The following is a 14,096-nucleotide window of genomic DNA, read 5'->3' as shown; positions in this document are numbered from 1 at the left end:
ACACAAACATACAAAAACTTAAAGCTTTTGATTAATAGTTAAAGTTCACATTCTCTGTGGACTTGTATCAAACATGTAACATGCAAACAGTAAAATGAAGTACCCAACCTCCAAACATGAATCGACTTTGATCAAAAATATATTTTCAAATATGATAAAAAAAATACACTACAAAAATGAGGAGAAGGAAAAAAAACATACTTGAGACTGAGAAAATAAGAATGTCGTCGACCTAATAGTGGGCTGAGCGTGCACTAGTATGCCAGGAGAAATACCACCGATCGTCGACTTAAGACCACCATTCGACTTCGATCACCGTACTTGAAGAGCTCTGTTCACCTTCGTCCTTTGTTTGCCAATGTTCCTTAGATTGGCAACCCAAAATATTGCCACAAGCATCAAACAGATGCATAAATCGCACACAGAGGAGAGAGACGGAGGAGAGAGAAGAGAGTAAAAATAAAATTGAAAAAGTTAAAACAATTAGGTAAAAAGTAATTAAAAATAAACATAAAAAAATAAAAAAAATATAAAAAATTCAAATTGTAATTTTTTTTGAATGAATAATAAATAAAATAAAATATCAATTTATATAACTACCTTTCTACTCTAATAAACTATAATTATAAATAAAAATATGACATAATAAAGATTTGTTACAAAAATATGAGAAAAAAACTATAAAAATAATTAAATTCATAAAAACCTGTACAATAACTTTTTTTCAAAATGAGTCATATTTTTACAAAGAAATTTTCACAAATAAAAATCATTTGTGATTGTTTATCACACAATGCGGCGGGCAGGGCCGAGAATGAATTGAATGAAAGTTCACATGCCACATGTCGAAATACTATTGTCTTATGAACAGTAAGAAATTTCAAATTTGCTTACTATTATTATTATTATTTTCAGTTTGGATACAGTGCCAAACATAAACTCGGAAAAGCATATTCCAGTTCCCCGTTTGATTTTCAATTCATTTTCCCGTTCCCGCTCACAGGCTCATACACAGAGTTCAGTTCCTCTCTTTTCTTTTCTTTTGACAAAAAAAAAAAAAAAATCCATTTTCAAATCTCTTCATTTTCTCTCACTAGATTATCTCTCTCTAAATTTTTCTCTCCTAGATTCTCTCTCTCTAAATTTTTCTGTCCTACATTCTCTCTTGTTCTTGTGTCTCGGTTGAGTCTCTCAATCTGAGCAGAAAGCTCAGATATAATGAATCACTACCACGTATACGAAGCCATCGGACATGGAAAGTGCTCGGTAACAATGCCTTTTCCCTTTTTCTCTTAGATTTTCAGAAATTTCGATAATCAATTTCGTTATTTTGTGGTTCAGTTGAATATGTCTGATTATATTTTGGATTGTTGGTAGACTGTGTATAAAGGGAGGAAGAAGAAGACCATTGAGTACTATGCCATTAAAAGCGTCGATAAATCTCAGAAGAACAAGGTTCTTCAAGAAGTAAGCTGCTACTAGTCATTTCGTGAAGATTTCATTTATTGATTTTTTTAATTGTTTAAATGATAATCATTCTGGGCTTTGTTCACTTCTCCCAGGTTAGAATTCTTCATTCCCTAGACCACCAAAATGTTCTGAAATTTTATTCTTGGTGAGTGATTGTTCTACATTGCCCTGCTATGGAATTGTCAATTTTGTGTCTATATGTTAATAGATATACTTCTGTATAATACATATTATTGGGACTAACCACTGGATTATGTCAATTGCAACTTTGTTTGAGCCCTCTTCTTCAATTTTTTCATCTAGGTATGAAACTTCTGCTCACTTGTGGTTAGTTTTGGAGTACTGTGTTGGAGGAGATCTTAGAGCCTTATTACAGCAGGTAATTAAGCTTAATGTAGTTTTGGGCGTGACGTGGATTTTTTTTTACTTCAAATCAGATAAAAAATGGATTATCCCATTGGTGTGTTGTGTGAATATGTAGAAGGAAGAGTTCAAATAACATCTGTTGCCGATTGAGTTTTATGTAGAAAGAAGAAGATAGAAAAAAGAATGACTTTTTTTAATTGTTAAATCCTAGAAAAGAAAGTAGTAGAAGTATTGAGTTGGAGTGGTGTCTTACCCCCTAAAGCCTTATGGGTTTTAATAAGTAACGTTATGGCCAGCTTGTTCTTGGAACAATGATTTGTAAAAATCATGTGACAATGTATTGCTTTGTGTATTTGTGTCAGATCGGCATGTCTAGTCTTACTTTACAGGATCCTGCTTTCAGTTAAATTTGAGGACATTAATGAGTATTGGGGTGCAAATTTAATATTATGTAGAAAGAAAAAGATAGAAAAAATAATGACTTTTTTTAATTGTTAAATCCTAAAAAAGAAAGTAGTAGAAGTATTGAGTTGGAGTGGTGTCTTACCCCCTAAAGCCTTATGGGTTTTATTAAGTAACGTTATGGCCAACTTGTTCTTGGAACAATGATTTGTAAAAATCATGTGACAATGTATTGCTTTGTGTATTTGTGTCAGATTGGCATGTCTAGTCTTACTTTACAGGATCCTGCTTTCAGTTAAATTTGAGGTCATTAATGAGTATTGGGGTGCAAATTTAATATTAGATAGATGTGTGTTCACTAATTGACATAGTCGAGTCATGAATTTTATAGCAATGGACGAAGCCACATTTCAGAATTATATTATTTAAACTTTTGTGGATGGATTGCAGGATGGTCAGCTACCTGAGAACTCAATTCATGATTTTGCTCATGACCTCGTGAAAGCCTTGCAGTAAGAAATTTTAGACACCAAACATCTCTTAATGGAATTGTGCACATGTTTAACGCTTTTTGATTTCTCAACGTGTTAAGGTATTTGCATTCCAAGGGAACTATTTACTGTGATTTGAAACCTTCAAACATCCTAATGGATGAGAATGGGAGGACAAAGGTACTAACACAATATCTTTGTCTTGTAGTGGTTATTGTTCTGTGTTTTTTGTTTTATTGGATGTTTTTGCTCAAGCTATAAACCAACATCTTTTATTTTTGTTCAATGCAGCTATGTGATTTTGGCTTGGCTAGAAGATTGAATGAAATTTCGAAAATTCCTTCTTCCTCGGTAGGTCATTAAAGACATATTCCAATCGTTGAATCTAGATCCTTTATTTCTTTAATGCGTTAATATTATTGACTAGAGCTTTCATCGTAATGTGTATATTCAGTTGCCACAAGCAAAACGAGGAACACCTTCTTATATGGCTCCTGAGTTGTTTGAAGATGGAGGAGTCCATTCATATGCCTCTGATTTCTGGGCTCTTGGCTGTGTATTATACGAGTGCTATACTGGGAGACCTCCTTTTGTTGGAAGAGAATTCACTGAACTAGTAAAATCTATCCTCTCAGACCCACCTCCACCTTTGCCAGGTTCTCCTAGTCGTCCTTTTGTCAATCTAATCAATTGTTTACTGGTTAAAGATCCAGCTGAAAGAATACAGTGGTCAGAACTTTGTGGACATGCTTTTTGGAGAAGCAAGTTGACTCCAGTGCCACTACCATCTCAGCCTGCTTTTGATAACATGATAGAACTATCTGAGAAGCCATCTCTCACAGAGCGTAATGGTGATAAACCTCACCAAAATAGAACTCCTCCTAAATCTCGTGAAAAAAATGTAAAAGGAGCTCTCAAGCAAGATGAGAATTCTATTTTGGCATCAAAAGGTTCTGAGACACCTGTTAAGAATGCACCAGGTAGTCGCAGAATTCAAACAAAGGGTTCTGGCAGAGTTCTTGAAGAGAAACCAAAAAACATTTCTGGTGCTGCTAGGGGTGTGAACCTTTTAAGACTCTCAAGAATAGCAAAATTAAATTTACGGAGGGAGAATGAGAAGGAAAACTACCGAAGACCCATGTGTACTACTACTGAAAATGATTCTGAAGTCAAAATCGAGAACATTGATATGGAACTTGATTTTAATGAGAACACTGAAGATGATGGACATGACGAAGTTGATGGAACTGACAACCAATCTTGTACACCTGAAGATAAGTTGACTACTGAAAATCAGTATCAAGAAAAAGTTGAAGAGATTGAAAACACGCAGCAATCAGATGTGCCTACCCCAGATGAACCAAAAACATTGGAACATGAATCATCTCAAGATCACATTGAAGTGGCAGCAACCCCCCCACCCACCTATAGTCCTCAACTTAAAAACCAGAGGATCAAAGAAGCTGCAGGATCGGTTCTTGAGTCTGATTCTACAAAATCATCTGATAAACTTTCACAGGCTCTTTGGCATCCATCAGATCTCTCAGTCAGACCTGTAATGCCTAGTAGAAAGTCTGACAAAGTGCTCGAGGTGCTTCCTTCACTTCCCTTTGAGGCTTTGCAAACATCTGAGTTTGTAAAGATATCTAAGGAGTCTCTAGATGCATTCAATAATAAGATCATAGCCATTCTGCATGGAAATAATAGCATTATGGAGAAACAAAATGTGATCAGATACCTTGAGATGTTAAGCTCTAATGCTGATGCAGCCAATCTCTTGACCAATGGGCCAATAATGCTCATGCTGGTTAAAATGCTTCGACAGTCCAAGATATCAACCTTGCGTATCCAACTTGCGTCATTGATTGGTTTATTGATTCGACATTCCACTTTCATTGAAGACAGTTTGGCAAATTCTGGAATTTTAGGTTCACTAACAGATGGACTAAGAGATAAGCAGGAAAAAGTTAGGAGATTTTCTATGGCTGCATTAGGGGAGCTGCTATTCTATATATCCACTCAAAATGAGCACACCAAAGATAAATGTCCGTTAGAATCTCCATCGAAAGACAACAGGTCATCATCTGGCTGGCAGGTAAGCGTCCAACTTTAATGCGATTATATCGTTGTTAGCACACCTGACCTGATCATGACAACTTGATTGGTCTTCTATGTATGAGTTATATTTTTCAATCTCACGAGTCAAAACCCAATTCTGTATTTTATGTAGCTCGACCCTTTATTACTTTTCTATTCATAATTTGAAGTCTTAATTATGATATTTTGGGGGTAATTCTGGCTGTTGGATGGTTTGTTTCCTATACACTATCTTTTATGTTTTCTCTTCTTAACTTAATTTCTTTTTCTGCAGGTCCCAAATTCACTAATTTCATTGGTTTCATCAATTTTGCGGAAAGGAGAGGATGATATGACTCAACTCTATGCGTTGAGGACAATCGAAAACGTTTTTAGTCAAGGAGCATACTGGGTATCTCGTTTCAACAGCCAAGATGTGATAAATAACTTGTGTTATATATATAGGGCTGCTGGAAAACAGGAGAGTGTGAGGCTTACGGCAGGGTCATGTCTGGTCCGTCTTGTTTGTTTCAGCCCTCAAAGCATTCAATCAGTAGTGGATAAACTTTCTTTCAAGGACATGGCAACTGCCCTTGTCAAGGGTAGTCTACGTGAGCAGCAAATTGGATTGAACCTTTTAAATATGGCCATGAATGGAAGTCAAATGTTTACAAATGGCAGATATCTTTTACCATTGGCGGAGGATAAGAATCTTGTGCCAGGTCTTTTGTCTCTTATTGAGCAAGGAAGTGAAGTTTTGAAGGGAAAAGCACTTGTTTTTGTCGCTCTCCTATGTAAGAATGGTAGGAGATGGCTGCCGCAGTTCTTTTGCAATGCAAGACTACTTTCTGTGGTGGATAGATTGGCGAAAGAGAAGGATAGATATGTGCAGCAGTGCTTGGAAGCTTTCATAAATGTTGTTGCTTCTACTATTTCTGGGTTATTGGATATCATAACTGGAGAAATTCAACAAATTATGGGAGGGAGGCGCCATGGCCATACGGGTAACCTTTCCAGTCGAGCTGCTTCGAAGAATAATATTCAGTTACTTCCAGTGGTTCTTCATTTACTCGAAAGCTCATCTTTCAAGCGCAAGGTAGTTAATCCTCAGGTGCTGCAGCAGTTGGCAAATCTAATTAAACTTGCCGAGTCTCCATTTCAGGTAGGTAGCTGTAACAGAGCAATTAATACGTTTTCATTAGTTTCAAGTAGCATTTTTAGTGATAAGCCATGCTATACTTGTATATTCATGTATTCTGGACATGCCTCGTTTTCAAATATGCAATTAACTAAAAAGCAACCTTCTCAAGTATTTCACACTATTTATATTTAACTACGAAGGAACTAGTCATGTGAATTTAAAATCAACAAGTAATTACTTAAGAATATTCAAAAGTAGCTTTGATGTTAACTCATTCATATTTTAAAAGGAGAGAAGTCAGTTTGGATTTTAAACTTTAAGTTTGATTTGTATATTTGATTACTTACCACGACCCAAATAGAAATCTGATTTCTTATTTATTTATTTTTGAAACAGCAAATCTTGCTGATGTTAGTTTAAGAGCGAGCACAATGGTTATCTTCAAACAATGAAAAGATTTTGAATGTGATTGATATTAATACTGACTTTACATATATTTCCATTTGAGTTGCAGGGTCGGGATGACTTCCAAATATCCCTCCTCAGGATACTTGAATCTATTTCAGAGGAGTCACCTGTAATTGTTGAAAGCCCTGACATTTTTATTCGTGAAATTCTACCTAGTTTGGCTGTTCTCTATAAAGGCAACAAGGATGGTGATGCCAGATTTTTGTGTCTGAAAATTTTGTTTGATGTTATGATTAATCTCTTAAATGAAAATTTTGTGGAGCATAGGTCAAAGGATTTGGAGCTTATTTCCAGTAAGCATTTCCTTCCCCTCTATCCCTCCCTTATTGAGGATGAAGATCCCATCCCCATGTATGCACAAAAGCTTCTTGTGATGCTCATCGAGTTTAATATCATAAAAATTCCGGACATTCTACATCTCAAGACAGTTTCACAGTGCTTTGAGTTTTTGCTTGGTGATCTCTCAAGTGCAAATGATAGTAATGTCAAGCTTTGCCTGGCTCTAGCTTCTGCTCCCGAAATGGAATCCAAGTTACTTTCAGACTTAAAGGTAGTAAGGAGGATTGGTAATCTTTTGGAGTTTGTCTACGCTAAAGATATGGAAGATTTCCTAGAACCAACACTTGGCCTCTGCAAGGCTTTTCTTCTTCGTGCAGTCACTGGCAGGAAAGACTTCAACTACACCGAAGAGCCTGCTCTCTTAGGTGTTAGTTCTTCTGAGGTAATTAGTGCAGCAGATGATCAGTATGGTATTAGAGACATTGCGGATTTTGGAAGCAATGTTTCAGTCTTGCTGGAGTTGTGTGAACATCATGGAGCAAATTTGGCAGATGTAGCTTCTGAATGTTTGATCTTGCTACTTAAGTCAGCTCCAAGGGAAGCCACTGCTGGTTTGCTAACTAATCTACAAAAGGTCACTGTGATCCTTGAGTCATGGAGTAGTAGTAGGGGCACTTCTCAATTACTGGTGCAGAGAATGCTGCATTCTCTTGGCTATGCTTGTAAGCAATATATCTCACAAGCAATGATATTGTCTATATCCATACCAGAGATTTCAAAGATAGAAGCCATTCTTTCTGAGCTCAAGAGTTCAGGAATCCCTGCTTTAATGACTGCAGCTTCGGATGTTGCCATGGAGTTGCAGCGCCTGCCTCGTTGCATTTGAAATCGTTGAGGTTGTACAATCAGTTTCCTTATCCTCTTTCAACATTTCTGATTTCTGTAAAGGAAAAAAAATTACTCTTGTAATAACCCCTCTTCATTGATTTGCAGGCACTACTTAGATTAATGGACTTTTTTTTCAGAAGAGCATGAAAGAAAGTCATGCTATCCGAGTCCCCACATTAGAGGGATCAATGGCTCGACTCATTTGGGTGAGTCAAATTCTTTATGCGTTGTATTGCAAATCAACCTTGTCTTGGGGGCTTACCTTTTATCCTTGTATACCATTGTATAACCATTATAATGTAAGTGAACTTTTCCTTTTTTCGGTTAGAACTTTCAAGAATTTTAATAAACGGAACCCTTCTCCGCTGTATACCTATCTCAAATCTCGATTGATATTTGATAGTTTTCCAAATTAGTATGGCAGATACATATAATTCAGAAGAATATGCCAGTATATATATATATTTATATATAGTTCTGCTATTTGATATGTTTTCTCAGATAATTGGAGCTCAATTTCTTTATGTATACCTTCTATTTTTTTGGGAACTTATAAAGTTCTTCTGTTGAGTCCTGATCAATGAACCTTACAAAACCCTTCTAATTGTGGCTAAATGATTAATTATAGGTCTTTGGACTCTTCACATGTAACAGAATAATCGCTTGTTAGTCGCAAGAAGTGGATGGTTCCACCCTAACTTTACCCAGGATCTGATTTTCTGGCTTGGGGAATGTGTTTCATTAACCCCAATATCATTTACTACCAACTAACATGTATGTACATTAGGGATCAACTGGTTTCACTTGATACGATTTAGTAAATGAGAAAATCCTTGGTTAGCAAATCCCTATCAATTTGATTAACTTTTGTGAAGGTTAAGAGGTCAAAGACCTATAATGATAATAATAAATGTAATAATAACAACAATATGCATCTCAAGGTAACTTTTTTCGTATTGCACAAGGTCTATTTTTATATCAATATTGAATTGAAGAATCACGGCTCTTGATAATTCAGCACTTTTTCTTGTTTCCCTTGTGAACCTATCCATAATTAAACTCCAAACTTTTCAATGATTTCCCATTTCCTTCATCATTACTAATATTTTAAAATTTAATTCAATCGACTTCCTTTGATTCCGGATTATCAGAAGACGCCAAGATCAACGGGCCAAAAAAGAAAATAATCCCCTACTAAACAATCATTTAAAAATATTTCTACCATCTTTGTCTCTCTCTCTCTCCTTAACATGCCTTGCCAACCTGTGTTTTCTCATCATCATCCACTTTCCCCTTGCCACGTGGTACTTGACCCTACATAGAGTATGTAGTCATTCCTTTCAAAAGCTTCAAATCATAGCTTCCACCAAAAAGCTCCACACTACACCTAAATCCCTCAGCTTTTTTCTATTAAGGAAAATTCTTAGACAACAATCACACACATAAATATTCATATTGTATAGGCAGCACTTACTCACTCAATCTCCACTAAAGCCCTGATAATTGATGATCTTCATCATCATCATCATTAGAATGGCCTCCTCTTTTTGGTTCCATTTAGTACTAATCATGGCCATATTCTCAGTCTCTCCTATGCTTTCTCATTCTTCTCAGCTCAGTTCTCAACCCTCTACACTTCTTCCTTCTCCTCCCTCATTCCCCTCAAACCAACCTTCTTCTTTCCAACAACTGTCCCCAGATATCACCCCACTTCTGCCTTCCCCTGGTGGAATTTTGCCTACTCCAACTGTGTCATCTGTTCCCACCATTCCCTCCAATCCAAGCCCTCCAAATCCTGATGAGTTGGCCGCCACCGCTGCCGGCCCTGCCTTCTCGCCATTCGGACCAATGCCGGTCTCTACAGCAGGAGCAACAGCTACCTTTGCTTGGCCTCCAAGCTTGGCTGCTTTTTCAGGCTTTGCAGCATGTGTATGGCTTTATGCAACTCCTTTGGATGTAATTTTCTAACCCATCTTCATGTTTTCATTCTTTTCATAGTCTATAATAATAAGTAATATTATGTGTAGTTTTGAGCTATATGATGTATGTAATTAGTTTAGTGCCTCCTTTGTACTGAAAAGAGCTATTATGTGATTTAATAGAGCTTTCTTTCTACTTCAAAAACATACATCTTTAACTGGAATAGCATTTAAAGAAATGTCTTTTTAGCGGTTATGAGTGTTCTTCTTGTGACTATTTAATCTTCTGTTGCCTTAATTTTGAAAGTCACATGAGTTGGAATAGGGTCTTTAATAAGGCATATTATATGAAAATTTTATTCTCAAAATAGTGCATGTGACACACACCAAAATGACCATGAATTAGGTTAAGATTAGTACCTGTTTTGTCTGTTTTCACTGTCAAGCATCTTTGCCACCAAACCCAAACACTTTCACCATCTTTCCCACTACACTAAACACTTACCCTTAGTACCCTCTATTGCCATCAACCCTCGGATCCTTTTTATTTTTATTTTTTATTTATAATAGTGTTAAAATGGGTTAGTTTAAATAGCTCTGAACATTTAGCCACTTTTTTTTTCACATTGGAATACTACTATTCTTCTACTCAAACTGTGACCCATTTAATGATTCATATGCCTCAAGTTCAACTAATTATTTGAATCTAAAACCAAGTGTAACTTTGACAAGTGGATAAGAAATTATGACCATTTTTTCACCCTATTATTTTTTCATAATCCTAAAATAGGTATTAAGTTTATGATTTTGATTTTTGTTAAATATATATATATAAATATATTCTTAACTCTTTAAGTGTGGTTTGTTGAGTGCAGTGTGCACATAGTGGTAAGCACAAGCACTAAACAAAATACTACTCTTGACAAAACCGAACATGTCCCTTAGCACTATGGACAATTTATTGAGCATTATTATTATAGAGTAATCTTAAATATTCTATTATATTCCACATGAATAAGGTAGTACTAAATTATCAGTTGGTTACTTACTGTCACTCGAAACATCATATATTATTCTTTTCAATAATTTAAGAAAAGAATATCATATATTATTAAATATTGTATCAAGTGTTTAAAATAATGTTATGTGAAAGGGTAATTGAAAAGGTAACCCTACCTTTCAATGTTAGCTATTTTGTCAAAATTTGCCTACTCACGTACATAATATCAAAAACGACAGTTGCTGAATATCTATTTTCGAAACCTCTCTTAGTCCCACTTTTATTGTTCAATTTAACAAATAATTTAATATCACATTTTAACTTTTAAGCTTCCAAAATATTATTTGTCGTCCTATTTACGAATAAAAATTTGTTTTAAATTATCTTTATTGTGTGTTATCATTTAAAATTTAACATATTTATATGTAAAAATGTAGATTTAAATAAAGTTGTGACTATTGGCTTTTTTTTTTCTTATATTCTTTTTAATTGATTATTTAATTATTATTAAATAATCAATTATATTATATTATATTGGTTATATTTTTTATTCTCTTTTATATTATATTATAATATAATAGAGAGTTACAAAATATTATATTGTAACTCTCTATTATATGTTACAATATGTGACACTCTTTGTCATATTTATTTAATCTAAAATATTATATTATATTATAATATAATATAATATATTTTAGTAAATTTGACATAAATATTTTGCTTAAATATTAAAAAATAATAAAAGTTTATATTTTAACACAACTCAAAAACAAATAATATATTACTTATATATTAATTAGTTTATCATTTTTAATTTTTGTAGGATACTTAATTTTACAAGTGTGAAAATTAAATATTGTGATTATACTAATGATTTTTTATTCTAATTAGATAATTTTTTTAATTTAAAATTATTTATGTTTATTGTGAGTTAATAATAAAATAACAGGAGAAATTTACATAATATTGATTTCGCCAAAAAATTACATTTTTACTTGCTAACAAATTTTTTTTTTCTTTCAATTTTAAGTTTTTAGGGAAATTTTTACATTTCTATGGTTTTGCCTTTTTTTTTCTTCTTTTGTGTTTTTTAGTTGTTTAAGTTTATATGTAGTTATTTTTGTGTTGTGTTTTTAGTTGTTTATGTTTATGTATTGCGGTTCTGTTGTTGTGTTGATGTCTAACTGATGTTTAGTTGTTCTAAGATATATTTTGAATTTATTTTTTTGAACGTGTTAGTATGCAGTGGGTTGATGTCCAATTGTTGTTCAATTATTGTTTGCTTTTTTGATACTATATTTTTTTTAATTAAAAAATTTAATTTTTTTTTCAATTATTGTATTTTGAAAACTTAAAGTAATATTTTTTAAAAAAAGTTAGACATCGTAAAAAAAGTAAAAATAAAAACAAATTATATTTATGAGAAAACCCCAAATAACAAATGTGTTTCATTCTTTTATTCTTAAAAAATATTATTATTATTATCATTAATTGAGAGTACCGAAGATACTATTTTTTTTTAAACAATAGATTATGATGATGAAAAAATTATTAGTTACTGGCAATTTTGTACTAGAAAAGTTTGAGAATGTGTGTGGAGAGAAATTTTAAAATTTTATAATGTGTTTATTTCAAAAGGGGTGTGGAAAGAGAAAAAAAATGGTTTATACTTTTTGGACACGATATTTTATCCCATTATTTGTTTGGACTCTGTATTTTAACAAATTACTTTTTGGATCTTGTGTTTTGTAAAATAATTTAAATAGACTCATAAACCAAGTTTTGATGAAGAGAAAATTGAATATGGCAACAAAGTTATTAAACATAATAATTGTGTTTTTATTCTGAATTGTTAATTTGGTAAATGTTTTGTGAATTTAGTTAAAAAAATTTGTTCAAAATCGGGTTTAGGAGTCTATTTAAATCATTTTACAAAACACATGATTAAAAAAATAATTTGTCAAAACACAAAGTCAAAACATATAATGAGACAAAATACATAATCCAACAAAACATAAATCCATAAAAAATGGGTTCATATAGAATTACTTTTAAATAAATGTAGGAGAAGTTAGTTTTATATAAATATATAAAATGTCAAATTTAAAAAAAAAAAGAAGAAAAAATACACACAATCTTGAGATGAAACTGTGGAAAAAAAAATGCTAGTTGCAGAATTTACATTTATTCCTTCATCAATTGTATTGACCAACTATTAATACAATTGAATTTACATCTATTTTCTCTATTATATACAGAAAGTAAAAACTAATCAATGTGATATTATTAAGTGACCAACTATTAATTAATTAACGTTGGAAAATGTTTTAGTCAAAATAAATAATTAGAAAGAAACATCATATGGTTGAATTTTATATTTTATTTTTGACAAGATAAATGCTAAATTGGATAAGTATTTCAATTGTTTTTTTGTTTTGTTTTTAAGTATTTCAAAGTTTTGAATGACTTAAAAGTTTCTCAAAGTTTAAGTTTTGGACTAAAATAGGAAATTGAAGCATCGAGGAGGCATGATCTAAGGATTGATAGTGTTCATGTAGTGATCAAATTTCAATAAACTACATGCATATAATAAACGACAATATATAAAAAACAATAGCACATATAAATTAAGAGTAATGATATATGCACAAGAAAATATATATCTAAACATTACAAATAGTGACGTGACAACATTTTAGTTTTGCTAATTATATTTATAAAAAATGAGCTACTATTTTAAAAAAATAGTACTACTTCACTATGTATAATATTTTAATTAAGATATTATTACTCATAAATTGATAATCAACACACATTTAGTCTAATCAAACAACACCATCATACAAACAATAACGTTTATTAATCTAAAAAAGTAAAAAGAGGATAATTCTTTGACAAAAATTAATAAATGATACTTTGAAAATGACAATAGTTAGAAAATAATAATAATTAACACTTTTGAAAATGACAATTGTTGGAAAAAGTATAATACATGCAAGAGTGGCACATTGTAAATCACTTTATTTATAGTTAATTAATTTTGAGTTAGAATTCATAAATATCAAGTCTAATAACTCTTAACTTATAGTCCAAAAAATAATAGTAACTATTTTGACAGTAAATGCATAATATTTGTAAGAATAAATAAGATTTTTGTTCCTAGAATTATAATCATTTTAAAATTGTACCTCCCAATTTTTTTGTATTGTTAAAAATTTTCATCGAATTATTAGTACTACCAAATCATGCCTCTTTGTCCAAAAAGAGTGACGTGACATACTAAAGAATTGACTCGTAATTTTTTTACACTGCGTGAAGTATCATCACTGTAGAGTTGTGCCCCCTAAATTATTATTGAATTGTAGAGTTGTGCTCCTGAACTATTACAACTATCAAAATGTGCCCCAAATTTTAGACAGAAGAGTACAATTTAGTAATAATATTAATTTGGGGGAATTTTTAAAAAGCAAAAAATATAAATATATACATACGCATATTCAATGAGCTAAAATCAACAATGAATTTTCACAGGTTAACACATCTAATATAAACCTTCGTAATTGATGTTTATATTGGTCTTTTTTTTTTCTAAA

General features: G+C 32.4%; 2 protein-coding genes across 2 annotated transcripts; both read left to right on the top strand.

The window, feature by feature from the left end:
• The first annotated feature begins 1,015 nt into the window (after window positions 1–1,015).
• LOC133819356 (serine/threonine-protein kinase RUNKEL) lies at window positions 1,016–7,949 on the top strand. The gene is made up of 11 exons (XM_062252578.1): window positions 1,016–1,266; window positions 1,378–1,467; window positions 1,563–1,615; window positions 1,774–1,849; window positions 2,689–2,750; window positions 2,831–2,909; window positions 3,021–3,080; window positions 3,184–4,824; window positions 5,101–5,967; window positions 6,461–7,589; window positions 7,687–7,949. The coding sequence occupies exons 1-10, from the start codon at window positions 1,219–1,221 to the stop codon at window positions 7,577–7,579; spliced, it is 4,095 nt and encodes a 1,364-aa protein (XP_062108562.1). The 5' UTR covers window positions 1,016–1,218; the 3' UTR covers window positions 7,580–7,589; window positions 7,687–7,949.
• A 678-nt stretch (window positions 7,950–8,627) lies between these two features.
• Window positions 8,628–9,743, top strand: LOC133816670 (classical arabinogalactan protein 26-like). The gene has a single exon (XM_062249037.1). It carries the CDS (start codon window positions 9,088–9,090, stop codon window positions 9,547–9,549), a length of 462 nt encoding a protein of 153 aa, XP_062105021.1. The 5' UTR covers window positions 8,628–9,087; the 3' UTR covers window positions 9,550–9,743.
• Window positions 9,744–14,096: the final 4,353 nt, after the last annotated feature.

The sequence above is a fragment of the Humulus lupulus genome, chromosome 2 (assembly GCF_963169125.1).
Source record: "Humulus lupulus chromosome 2, drHumLupu1.1, whole genome shotgun sequence".
Lineage (NCBI taxonomy): Eukaryota > Viridiplantae > Streptophyta > Magnoliopsida > Rosales > Cannabaceae > Humulus > Humulus lupulus.
This window is presented reverse-complemented; position numbering and strand designations above follow the sequence as displayed.

Bases quoted from the DNA above. Each gene is read 5' to 3' on its own strand.
- LOC133816670 (XM_062249037.1), top strand. From the start codon at position 9,088: ATGATCTTCATCATCATCATCATTAGAATGGCCTCCTCTTTTTGGTTC.
- LOC133819356 (XM_062252578.1), top strand. From the start codon at position 1,219: ATGAATCACTACCACGTATACGAAGCCATCGGACATGGAAAGTGCTCG. The intron at 1,850-2,688 runs GTAATTAAGCTT...GATGGATTGCAG, and splicing joins TTAGAGCCTTATTACAGCAG to GATGGTCAGCTACCTGAGAA. The intron at 4,825-5,100 runs GTAAGCGTCCAA...CTTTTTCTGCAG, and splicing joins GGTCATCATCTGGCTGGCAG to GTCCCAAATTCACTAATTTC.